The 12,113-nt window shown below is 53.5% G+C and overlaps 1 protein-coding gene across 1 annotated transcript; it reads left to right on the top strand.

The window, feature by feature from the left end:
• The first annotated feature begins 890 nt into the window (after positions 1-890).
• PGC (progastricsin) lies at positions 891-10,966 on the top strand. The gene is made up of 9 exons (XM_043449977.1): positions 891-1,045; positions 3,623-3,773; positions 4,246-4,363; positions 5,348-5,466; positions 6,324-6,523; positions 8,064-8,186; positions 8,674-8,821; positions 9,879-9,977; positions 10,671-10,966. The coding sequence occupies exons 1-9, from the start codon at positions 984-986 to the stop codon at positions 10,824-10,826; spliced, it is 1,176 nt and encodes a 391-aa protein (XP_043305912.1). The 5' UTR covers positions 891-983; the 3' UTR covers positions 10,827-10,966.
• The last annotated feature ends 1,147 nt before the right edge of the window (positions 10,967-12,113 follow it).

The raw sequence follows: 12,113 nt of genomic DNA, 5'->3' as shown, positions 1-12,113 counted from the left end.
CCTCCTGCTGCTGCAGACCAGTGTCAGAGGCACAACCAGAAGCCAGTGTGGCTTACATGTGGGTGTCCTGAGCACTTGCTGAACTATGATGAGAACTTCCCCAAATGCCCTGTTTGACCAGGAAGTCCTCTAAAGCTACCTCTGGTAGCTCGGACTTCAGTCACTGGGGACCCAGCTCCATCACCTGATCCATGCTAATAATGCCGCCATCGTTACCACCATCAGCACCACACTAACCACCATCATCATTACCTTTATCCTGGCTACTGACCCCATCATCCCCCAGACACCCTAACTGCATCCCTCAAGGGCTTGGGAGTACTTGAACCAGGACTCAAGTCAGAATCTTTGAATGTATCACCTCTAGACCAGTGATACTCAACTATTTTGCTCCCGAAAGGGACGCTGGGCTATGCCTGCAGACATCGTTGGTTGTCACGACTGGGGGACAGCTACTGGCATCTAGTCAGCAGAGGTCAAGGATGTTGCTAAACATCCTACAATGCCCAGGACAGCCCCTCAACAAAGAATTTTTTTGTTCCGAAGTTTTGGAATTACAGACTTGTCTGTAGACCTGCCTATAGACCCTACAGCCCTCATTCTGCCCTCCTCTGGCCCTCACCCCAAAATGCCCAGCTCACACCTCTGGTTCCTGGGTAAAGAAGTCATCTTTGCCACCCCATCTTTCGGCAAGTTTGATCTCTTATCGCTCACACCTCCTGGCCTCCACTGCTTGTTCTGAAAAGTCGATAGGATGAAAAGTCCTTTGAGGCCACCCTCACAAAGGAAAACACCCGGAAATGACTGATACAGGGAGCCCAGGCTACACCCAGGGTTGAGACCATGCTTGTCCAGGGCAGGGAGGCAGGGACTGGGCTGGGTCCCGGAGGTATAAAGGAGGAAGGAGGGTTCAGGCTTTCACTCCACTGCAACAGCACAACTCCGAGTTGCCTCTCCACTGCAGCCAGCTGGAAGTCAGCGTCATGAAGTGGATGGTAGTGGCCTTGGTCTCCCTCCAGGCCTTGGAGGCAGCGGCATTGGTCAAGTGAGTCTGGGGCCTGAATGCTGGGACAGGAACCCTGGCAGCTTTTTTTTTTGAATAAACTTATTTACAAAGCAGATACAGATTCACAGACTTAGAGAACAAACTTATGGTTGCCAGGAGGGAAGGACTAGGGGAAGAGATAGTTAAGGAGTTTGGGATCTATGGGTACACTCTGCTACAATTAAAATGGATAGCCAACAGGGTTATAACCTTATAGCACAGGGAACTCTGCTCAATATTATGTGTCAGCCTGGATGGGAGGGGAGTTTGGGAGGGAATGGATACATGTACATGCTTGGCTGAGGCCTTTTGCTGTCCCCCTGAAACTCTCACAAATTGTTAACCAGCTATGTGCTGTGCTGGGCTTAGCTGCTCAGTCATGTCTGACTCTTGGTGATCCCATGGACCGCAGCCTGCCAGGCTCCTCTGTCCATAAGACTCTCCAGGCAAGAATACTAGAGTGGGTTGTCATGCCCTCCTCCAGGGGATCTTCCTAACCCAGAAATCGAACCCAGGTCTCCCATATTGCAGGTGGATTCTTTACCGTCTGAGCCACCAGGGAAACTCAAGAATACTGGAGTGGGTAGCCTATCCCTTCTCCAGGGGATCTTCCCCACCCAGAAATTGAACCGGGATCTCCTGCCTTGCAGGTGGATTCTTTACCAGCTGAGCTACCCATGAAGCCCTAATCGGCTATACCCAAATAGAAAATAACAAGTAAAAAAAAAAAAAAAACTACTATAGACTGGATGACTTATAAATAACAGAAATTTATTTCTCAAAGTTTTGGAGGCTGGGAAGTCCAAGATCAAGGTGTCAGTAGATTTGATGTCTGGCGGAGAATCTGCTTCCTAGTTCGTATACATACCCCCCATCATTCTGCTGTCCTCATGTGTTGGAAGAGACACGAAAGCTCTCTGGGTGACTCAGTCCCTGAGTCGGCACTGAACAGATCTCAGGATGGGAAGAGATATGGCCTCTGCCTTCAGGAAGCTTTCAGTCGGAGGGAGAAACACCATCCCTTCCCCCACTGATGATAAAGGATGGACCAGAAAAAGAGAGAGTAGGGGTGACTACTGCCTAAAAAAAAAAAACGACCTTGAAAGGCTGGTATAATTATTTCTAGATAGGGAGACATTTGCTAGAAGTTTCTTTAAGGCCCCCCAATTTATTTGACAGATGCCAAATCATCTAAGCAGAAACACCAGTCATGTAATCTCTATTTGCTGAGGTGTCAGGGGAAAGGGGATGAGGCGGCTGGGCTCATAGGACATCAAGAGGGCGCCCAGCCTGCCACACTACTGGCGACTGCACCATTAAAGGGGCACTTTTTTTGGTGGAAAGTTGGCTTCTCTCAGAAACTTCTTTGAATATGCCAATTCTGGAGTCGTGGTGGTGTGAAGCAATCATCAGCCTTCGTATATCAGGGTGAATGGGTTTAGCAGAGAGCTTCTGGAGAATGCAGGGTCTTGAGGGAAGGGGGAAGAGATGGGGAAAGAAGCAGGAATTCTGAGGCCTGGAGCCAGGCCTGGGGACACTGGCAGAGACCCCTGGGCAGCGGAGGCAGGCAGGTCTGGGAGGACATGGGCAGAAGCCCATAATTCAGGAGATCCAGTTCCAGAGGTTGATCTGGGCTCTGGACCACTCAAGCCAACCTCCCCATGGTCCCTGCCTCCTGCGAGGAGCAGGACTGATCCAGGCCAGACACGGAGCAGAAGAACCAGGACCCTGTCTTCTGAGTCCCCAGTCTAGTGCTGTTCCCCTGGGCCCGCGCTCTGTCACATCCAGCCAGTGAAAACTGCCAGGGCCACCATACCGGGGACTCTTTGGGGTTAACTTTGCCATCTCTGAAGACTTTTTATTTTTTGAATGATGTATTGCTTTTTAATTTATTATTATTTTGCTGTGTTGTGTAGCATGTGGGATCTTAGTTCCCCGACCAGAGATTGAACCCATGCCCTCTGCATTGGGAGCATGGAGTCTTAACCACTGAATCACCAAGGAAGTCCCTCTGAAAACTTTTTTTAAAAATGCACAAATTGGGAATTCCCTTGTGGTCCAGTGGTTAAGGGCTCTGTGCTTTCACTGCGAGAGCGTGGGTTCAATCCCTGGTCAGGGAACAAAGATCCAGCAAGCCATGCAGCACGGTCAAAACAAACAAACTACACAAATCCTGCAAAGGGTAATGTCTAAAGTTCCTCTCCCCTTCCTGGGAAAGAGTTTATGGGGTATTTGAGAGTGGAGGACCAGGGTGGGATGGACCCATGGGATGAGGTCAGGGCAGGCCTAGGTGAAGGTAGCTGTCTTCTGAATCTTGGAGCAAGTCCTGAGAAGAGTTTTCCAAGAAAGAGAAAGAGAGAGGAAGAAAAAGAGAGGCAGAGGGAGAAAGAGCCAGAGAGAGCCAGAGACTGAGACAGAAATGGAGAAAGAGGGAGACAGACGCATATAAGCGACAGACACCAGGGACAGAGCGACAGGGAGCCTGAGGCAAACAGTCAGGGAGCCTGAGAGAGATTGGGATGTTAGAGGTGCAGCGGGAAAGAGGGAGGCCCTGCCCTGATCCCAGCCCTTCTGCAGAATCCCCTTGAAGAAATTTAAGTCCATCCGTGAGACCATGAAGGAGAAGGGCCTCCTGGAGGACTTCCTGAGGACCTACAAGTATGACCCGGCCCAGAAGTACCACTTTGGTGACTTCAGCGTGGCCACCGAGCCCATGGACTACATGGACGTGAGTCTTGACCCTCCCCTGGGGCTCCCCCTCTTCCTGCTGCCAGAGGCTGAGGGCCAGGCCTGGGCTGTGAGCTGCACTCCCCCTCTCTGCACCCTCCCACTCGCCCCCTGGAGGCTGCCCCCTGTCTCTCAGACCTGCCTGCCAGCCCGGAGACTTCATTGCGGAGAAAGCATAGAGGGACCCCTGATGACCCGGCAGCTGAGTCCACGTAGACTTTTGCTGCTGGCCCAGGCGGGCTCAGACGAGGGCCTGTGGGTTCTGGGCAAGTGTGGAGGGCAGGCTCAGGCCCCTGCTTGTGGTGTGGGCTGTGGGGCTGGCCACTCTGCCGCTCTGGCCATGGAGAAGGCTGGGCCTGATGGGCCGAGCGGCAGAGTGACGGGCTCCAATGCCCCCACCACAAGCAGGACCCACCCCCCCAACCCCCACCCAGAGCTAAGAGCCTGTCCCATGTCCCTTCCTCCCCACCCAGGCTGCTTACTTTGGCGAGATCAGCATTGGGACGCCACCACAGAACTTCCTGGTCCTTTTTGATACCGGCTCCTCCAACCTGTGGGTGCCCTCTGTCTACTGCCAGAGCCAGGCCTGCAGTGAGTGCCAGGCTGGGCAGGGGAGGGCAGTGACACCCGCTGGGGAAGGGCCGCACTTTCGTAAAGATCGCTGGGGGGCGGGGGTGTGGGGTGGGCAGGGAGCTCCAGTCCTGGAAAGGTCCAGGGATTTGTCCAGCATCACACGGCCCATGTCCAAGCCAGAGGGAAGGAACTGGCCATGAGCCTGGGTGGTCCCTCTCTGATTACCAGGACATATTCCCTCACCTACTCCAGCCTAGCCCAGCTCACTCCACTCCGTTCTGTTCACTCTGGGCAATGCCATTCCAGCCCACTCCACTCTACAACACTCTTTCTATGCTACTCCCCCACCACGATTTACTAAGTTCTTACTGAACTCTCCCAGGGACACGGGAGAAGGACATAGACGTGGTCCTCCTCCTGTCACTGTCTTTGGAGATGTTCACTTCCTAGGGCGGCCCTGGCTGCTGCCAAAGCCTTGGGGTTTGGGTCTTGACACCTCTAGTCCAGAAGGCCCCTCTCTGGCTCCATCCTAGGCTGTCTCAGGATCCTGGTGTGGCCAGCTTCTCCTCGGGGTGAGGCGAAGGTCAGGGAGTACCCTGGAGGTCCATTCACTCCTTCATCTGTTGAGTAATTTCTCGACACTCGCCATGTATCAGGAGATCTGCTGGGGGCCAGGAAGACAGAGACAGATACTATACAACTTGCCCACACTACAATCCTAGGGAGGTCATCATCCTAGGGCATCTGAAGATTCTGTGATTATGTTAGGTTGGGGGGTGGGTGCTCTAGGGTCAAGGCTGCCCAGTTCTCAAGGGCCTTCCGATGCCAGGAATGTCAGTTGGCTCCCACCTGACTCCTTGGCCGGCAGGGGGAGGTGTGTGTGTGTGTGTGTGTGTGTGTGCAGAGGCTCTAGGATGTGAGTACAGGCTGGGAGACAAGTGGGCAGCCTTGCAGACCTTAGAGGGGGCCAGCATGACTTCCCGAATTTTCTCTTCCCTGCAGCCAGCCACACCCGCTTCAACCCCAGCCTGTCCTCCACCTACTACACCAATGAGCAGACCTTCTCCCTGCAGTATGGCAGCGGCAGCCTCACTGGCATCTTAGGCTATGATACCCTGACGGTGAGTGATGCTGCTGGCTGAGCCCTCACCTCTTCCCAGGATATGGGGAAGGTAGTTTGGGGCTGTGAACTCGATACTAACCTCATAGTTCTCAAAGTCTGATGGGGAGACTTAGACGGATGCCTTTGAAAAATATGGGAAACACTCAGTGCTCTACCATTGTCTGTTACTGTTTAGTTGCTCAGTTGTGTCTACCTCTCTTGCAACCCCATGGACTGTATAGCCCACCAGGCTCCTCTGTTCATGGGCTTTCTCAGGCAAGAATACTGGGTTGGGTTGCCATTTCCTTCTCCAGGGGGTCTTCCTGAGCCAGGGATTGAACCCATGTCTCCTGCATTGGCAAGCAGATTCTTTACCACTGAGCCACCAGGGAAGCCCATGCTCTACCATACAGGCCAGAAAATCATAACACTAGAGACTTATCCAGGAACTTCCTTGGTGGTTCAGTGGTTAAGACTCTGAGCTTCCAATGCAGTGGGCGTGGGTTTGATCCCTGGTTGGGGAACTAAGATCCTGCATGCTATGAGGTGCAGCCAAAAAAACCATCCATTCACTCACTGACCCCTCACTGTGGGCCACCATGTGCCAGGTACCAAGGACAGAGAGTGATTGGGATGACCTGCTCCTTTTCCTTAAGGAGCTTAAAGCCTCAGGGAGGAGCAGGTTGGGGTGGGCGGTGCTGCCGCAGGTGAGGATGGCTCCTTGGAAGAGAAAGGGGCTTTCTCAAACCTGTCAAGAAGAGAGGTGGCAGAAGTGAGGGAGGGATGAAGAACAGACAGATGGGCGTCAGGAGGGGGATCCAGAGGGAGGTGTGTGGAGTTATATTCATCACTTCCCATCCTCTGTGTCCCCTCCAGGTCCAAGGCATCCAGGTCCCCAACCAGGAGTTCGGCTTGAGTAAGACCGAGCCGGGCACCAGTTTCCTCTATGCGAAGTTCGATGGCATCATGGGCATGGCCTACCCCTCCCTGTCCGTGGATGGGGCCACCACCGTCCTCCAGGGCATGGTGCAGGAGGGTGCCCTCACCAGCCCGATCTTCAGCTTCTACCTCAGCAGGTAAGGAACTACCTGGCAGTCCCCAGCTCCCAGCCCACTCGCTTCCACGGGCCTGGACGGCTGAGGTTCAAACACTTTGGAGTTTGGAGGCAGGCATTCCCAGCAGGCATTCGGCAAGACCTTTCCTCCTGGGCTTCTGACACTTCCTCTCCCGCGCTCCTGCATCTGTCCCCAGCCCACTCGGTCTCTTCTTTGTGTTTCTTGGCCAAGACAGAATCTCCCCTTCCTCCGGCAGAACTCTGCTTGGAGCATTGTTGCAGCTCCTCCTACGTCTAGGGGGCTTCCCTGGTGGCTCAGATGGTAAAGAATCTGCCCGAAGTGAGGGAGATCCGGGTTCTGTCCCTGGGTGGGTAAGATCCCCTGGAGAAGGGAATGGCAACCCACTCCAGTATTCTTGCCTGGAGAATCCCATGGACAGAGGAGCCTGGTGGGCTACAGTCCACGGGGTCGCCATGAGTCAGACACGACTGAGTGGCTAACACTTTCACTTTTCCCCTACCTCTAGGGCTGACTGCCTGCCCGGAGCTGCAGTGAACTCACTTCCTTCTGACCAAATGTTTTCTACCTGGACACCTCTTTTGTGTAATAATCTATTGCTTCATCTCCTTTGATCTATTGTTCTAGCCAGGTCTTCTGGCCCCAGTCCACCATGAGCTCGAACAAATTGTTGTTCTTACCACAAACACGAGCAAACGTGGTTATTTACGTGGACAGGCCCTGGAGTCAAGTGGTGGGTGGCCTGGAGGGGACTTTCCATCTTTTCTCTGTAGAATTAGACAACTACCTTCTAGAGATAGTCAACATCTACTCCCCGGGGCTTAGTCATTTGAACTTGACTTTCAACAATATTATCCGGTTACTAAGGTTGCTGACCTCTGTTTACAAGTGCTCTGAGTTTAGCCCGGAGGATCGCTGCCCAGTGCCACACTCCTGCTCGTCTACCGTCTAACAGGGAGGTTGTGCCCTCCACTCCCCCTGGGCCCCTCCTCCCTCCGATTCCAGCAGAAAAACAACAAACTGGGCCCTGTGTCGGCTCCTGCCGACACGCTCCACCAGCAGCATGAAGTGAAAGGCAGAGGAGAGAGATGGGACAGGGCTGCAGGCCAGATGACCAGAGGCTTTCCCAGAGGAAGCACTTGGTGGAGCTGCTTCATTTGAGAGCCGGAGGCACTGGGAATTCCCAGCCTTGGTCAGAGGTGGGAGATACAACGTCTGCCCTTAGGGAACCCCAGTCTGAGGGGACACAGCCCTGCCTCAGGGAGCCCCAGTCTGAGGGGAGACACAGCCCCGCCTCAGGGAGCCCCAGTCTGAGGGGAGACACAGTCCTATCCTCAGGGAGCCCCAGTCTGAGGGGAGACACAGCCTCGCCTCAGGGAGCCCCAGTCTGAGGGGACACAGCCCTGCCCTCAGGGAGCCCCAGTCTGAGGGGAGACGCAGTCCTATCCTCAGGGAGCCCGAGTCTGGGGCCAGGGCAGGACTTCTACTTTCCTGCCTTTCCTACAGCCACTTCCTGACTCGCCTTTCACTTTACATTCTGCAGCCAACAGGGCTCTCAGGATGGAGGAGCAGTCATCTTTGGGGGTGTGGACAGCAGCCTGTACACGGGGCAGATCTCCTGGGCCCCTGTCACTCAGGAGCTGTACTGGCAGATTGGCGTTGAGGAGTGAGTCTGCAGTGGGCCCCAGGGGTGTGGGCACTTCATTCGGGCAGGATGTCGCACACACACATCCAGGTCTTGGGGTTTCAAGACCCTGGTCGGTCTGGAGAAGGTGGGTGCGGTAGAGGCAACACAGGAAGAGGCAGGGTCTGGAATCCCAGACATTTCAGACCCTGTCATCCAACCCTAGGGGCTTAGAGATTAGAAACTGGGGTGTGTGGGGGGAGGGACTAAGTTACTCAAAGTATTTACAACGAATCAATAGCCCTGGCCATCAGTCTTTCTAGAACTATCTGTGGAACTTTATAGAAACAGAAAACATGGCCATTCAGGCGGACTTGGACAGACTCTGTTATGAGGCTGGGGGATGGTTGGATTGACCTCTGTAGAATCCTTATCTTCCTGAGGCGCACCTTGGTTAGGTAACTGCGGCCCATCCCTTCGCTGCCCTGAGCTGGGAGGTGCTGAGACTGCCCATCTTCTCACTATTCAGGTTCCTCATTGGTGACCAGGCCACAGGCTGGTGCTCCGCAGGCTGCCAGGCCATCGTGGACACCGGTACATCTCTGCTCACGGTGCCCCAGCAGTTCCTAAGTGCCCTTCTGCAGGCCACGGGAGCCCAGGAGGACCAGTATGGACAGGTGCATGCAGCGGAGGCGTGCCCCTTCCCGGGGAGAGACCAGGAGGCATTTATGGTTTTTCCTGGGAGCACAGGAATAGCCTGATTCTTGGCCTCGGTGCTTCTCGCTGCCTCCCGGCACTGGAGGTGGGGGCCCCGGATGGCTGGGGCAGGGGCTGGCTGGGGGTTGGAAGGCTGATTCAGGGGGTCCAGATGCCTGTGCTGGTATGGGAAGTGCTCCCAAATAGGCAGAATTTCCTTTGAGCTTCAACCACTTAGAGGAAACAGGTTAAACACCTGCTTGGCTTTGCAGTAAGAGCTAAATAATTAGAATGTGGGACCCAGCCCGACAGTGACAAGGAATAACTCTTGAATCCAGAGCTCCCTCACCTCCACCTTGGGAGGTGGATGGGCAAGGCCATGCCCCCATCCTTACCCCCTCCTGAGCCTACCAAAGGGTTTGCATAATTAAGGTATTCTCACTAACTTTGGTGGGCTGATGAGCTATACTTTCTACAGAACTGTGTATTTTATTTATTTATTATTTTAATTTTTACTGGGATATAGTTGCTTTACAATGCTGTGTAAAGCTGTCCAACGAAGAGAATCAGTTAGAGGCATACATACATCCATCCCCTCCCTCTTTGACCTCCCACCCGGCCACCGCCATTCCACCCCCTAGTCATCACAGAACACCCAGCCGAACACCTTGTGCTATATAGCAGCTTCCCGTCAGCCATCTATTTTACACATAGCAGTGTATCAGACCTGTTTTAAAAGGACACTTGCAGAGAAGGGGCGTAGATTTAAACTTTCACGGGGGATATTAAAGAAAGAGGCATGTTTTGAGAAAGGTGACTCAGGTCCCCCCACAACCTACCCTCTGTACAGCAGCTTCTAAAACTTCGAGCTTCTGTATGCAAGTCCTCATGGGTAACACCAGCAGTATTGATGTTGCAGCCTCCAGTCCAAGAGCAGGCTTGGGGCTCGGGCCCAGGACCCCAGGGGCTGCAGTGATGGGGTTGGCAGGTCCTCTCAGAGGGGAGATGAGGCAACCCGGGCGCTGTTCCTCTCTGCAGTTTCCTGTGGACTGTAACAACATCCAGAACCTGCCCACCCTCACCTTTGTCATCAATGGCGTGCAGTTCCCTCTGCCACCTGCCTCCTACATCCTCAATGTAAGTCCTGGTTCCTGCAGGCTGAGCCAGTGGGCACAAGATCAGGGATGGAGGTGGGTGATGGATGGGAGGAAGCTGTGAGGAGCCAGAAGCACTCGGTCCCCTTAACTGTGCCATTTCCTGAAGCATTGATTTCTCTTCCCCTCTCATGGATTTTAAACCCCCTTCTCTGGAACCAGGCTATGAAAGAGCAGAGCAATCATCTATTATTAATAATTATTATTAATTAAGGGGGAGAGTCACTGGCTCTCTGTTGAGCACTTACAAGAGTCAGCCACCAAGTGAAGCACTTTGTCTACATTTTCCTGATGACTCGTCATAACATTTAATGAGGGAGATATGAATTTTTATTTTACAAGTAAAAACTTGGAGGTTCCGAGAGGTTAACTCATTGGCTACATAGTTAGTCAGGGTGAAGCTAAGGTTTGAACCTAAGTTGATCTGGCTCCAAGGCTTTACTACCAGGAGTTGAGGAGATCCTGCAGAGGGAGGGCCCTTGCAACCTGCCCTCAGCCACACTAGAATCCCCAACCAGCCCGGCTCTGGCAGCTCAGTTGGCCTGTGAGGCCTCAAGGGTAGAAACTCTGGCTCATCCTTTTCTGTATCTGTGCTGCTGGCCTGGGGCTCTGGGCTCAGCAGTGCCCCATCTACCTGTGAGCTGATGAATGAGTGTTGCCCTTGTGTGTTGTGCAGAATGACGACAACTACTGCATCCTGGGGGTGGAGGTCACCTACCTACCCTCCCAGAATGGCCAGCCCCTGTGGATCCTCGGGGATGTCTTTCTCAGGTCATACTATTCCGTCTACGACCTGGGCAACAACAGGGTGGGCTTCGCCACGGCTGCCTAGACTCAGCGCCTGGACTCCCGGGCTTCCTTCTCCCTCTGGACACTCCACCCTACAGGGGGTTCTCTCTGCACTTCCTGTCTGCATTTAGCCTCCCTTCTCTGGACTCTGGACTTTCTCTAACAATAAACAGCTCTTCTCCACATCGGCCATCCTGTTGTTTTTAGAGGGCAGTCGTAGCCTTGTAAGGCTCAGGGAATGGGACAATGAGTCAGAGGCAACTTTGCCTCTACTGGACCATGTTGTCCCTGAGTTTCTAGGAGGTTCGTGGTGGGTCACTGAGATTCTAAGAGAAATAGGGCACGAGGTAGGCTTGGGGGTGGGCCCTGTACCCCTCAAAGCTTGGAGTCTCTTCACAGCTTCTCTCTGGAGAGGGAAAACTACCTCTCCAGTAGTTTGCATGCAGGCAGGGCATTCCTTTGTAAGGGACAATCCAAAATGCTCTGCTGACTTAATTTACCAAACTACCACCAGAGTTACCCCACACATATTACTAGCAGTGTGACTAGGGGTCCCATGTGTCTTAAATCTAGGTTTCTTCCTCCTTATCAGTGATCAAGTTTGCACTAGGAGCTTTCAGAAGAAGGCTGGAGGACAGTGCACACTGTAACAGATGTGGGTCCTTTAGGGAGACATCACAGGATGCCACCAGAGCATCTTGTGACGTCCAGCAGGGGAGGGTGACATGAAAAGGTCAGGAAGTTTCTCTGTTCAGCAACATGGTGGTGGTGTACCTGCAAGCTCCAGCTAATAAGGTCTAGGTGGGGAGGGCTAAATGGAGAACTCATGATGGGAGAGGAGGTAGGCTCCATTTTATAATCATATTTCCTTCACCATGCTGATCAACCTTGTCCCTTATGCTCAAGATCCAGGTCTGGTACCCCATTCCAAATCAGGAGGATGAGGTTTGACACAGAGGGGTTTCTATGGCAACAGCACACCATCTGGGACCCTACCTCTTTCCTAGACTCCAGGAAACCCAGCACACTGCACGCCTCTCATTGGGGTCAAATAGGCCACATGGTATATTGTGATGATCTGTGGTTCGTGACATTACTTCCTGAACACAGAAAACTTGCAAAAGGGGTAGAAACCAAATGGAGCAAATTAAACGCCAAGTCCCAGCACAGGCCTGAGCCCACAGGGTGGGACTACAAATCCCGACGTGCCTAGCAGAGCCGTCGCCCAGAAGGGAGGACTACGTTTCCCAGCGGGCTCTGCAGCAGGCAGACAGACGGTAGGGCGGGGCGGGGCGGAGCCGGGAGGGGCGGGGCCGCGGGGTAGGGTGCT

This window comes from Cervus canadensis, chromosome 28 (assembly GCF_019320065.1).
Source record: "Cervus canadensis isolate Bull #8, Minnesota chromosome 28, ASM1932006v1, whole genome shotgun sequence".
NCBI lineage: Eukaryota > Metazoa > Chordata > Mammalia > Artiodactyla > Cervidae > Cervus > Cervus canadensis.
This window is presented reverse-complemented; position numbering and strand designations above follow the sequence as displayed.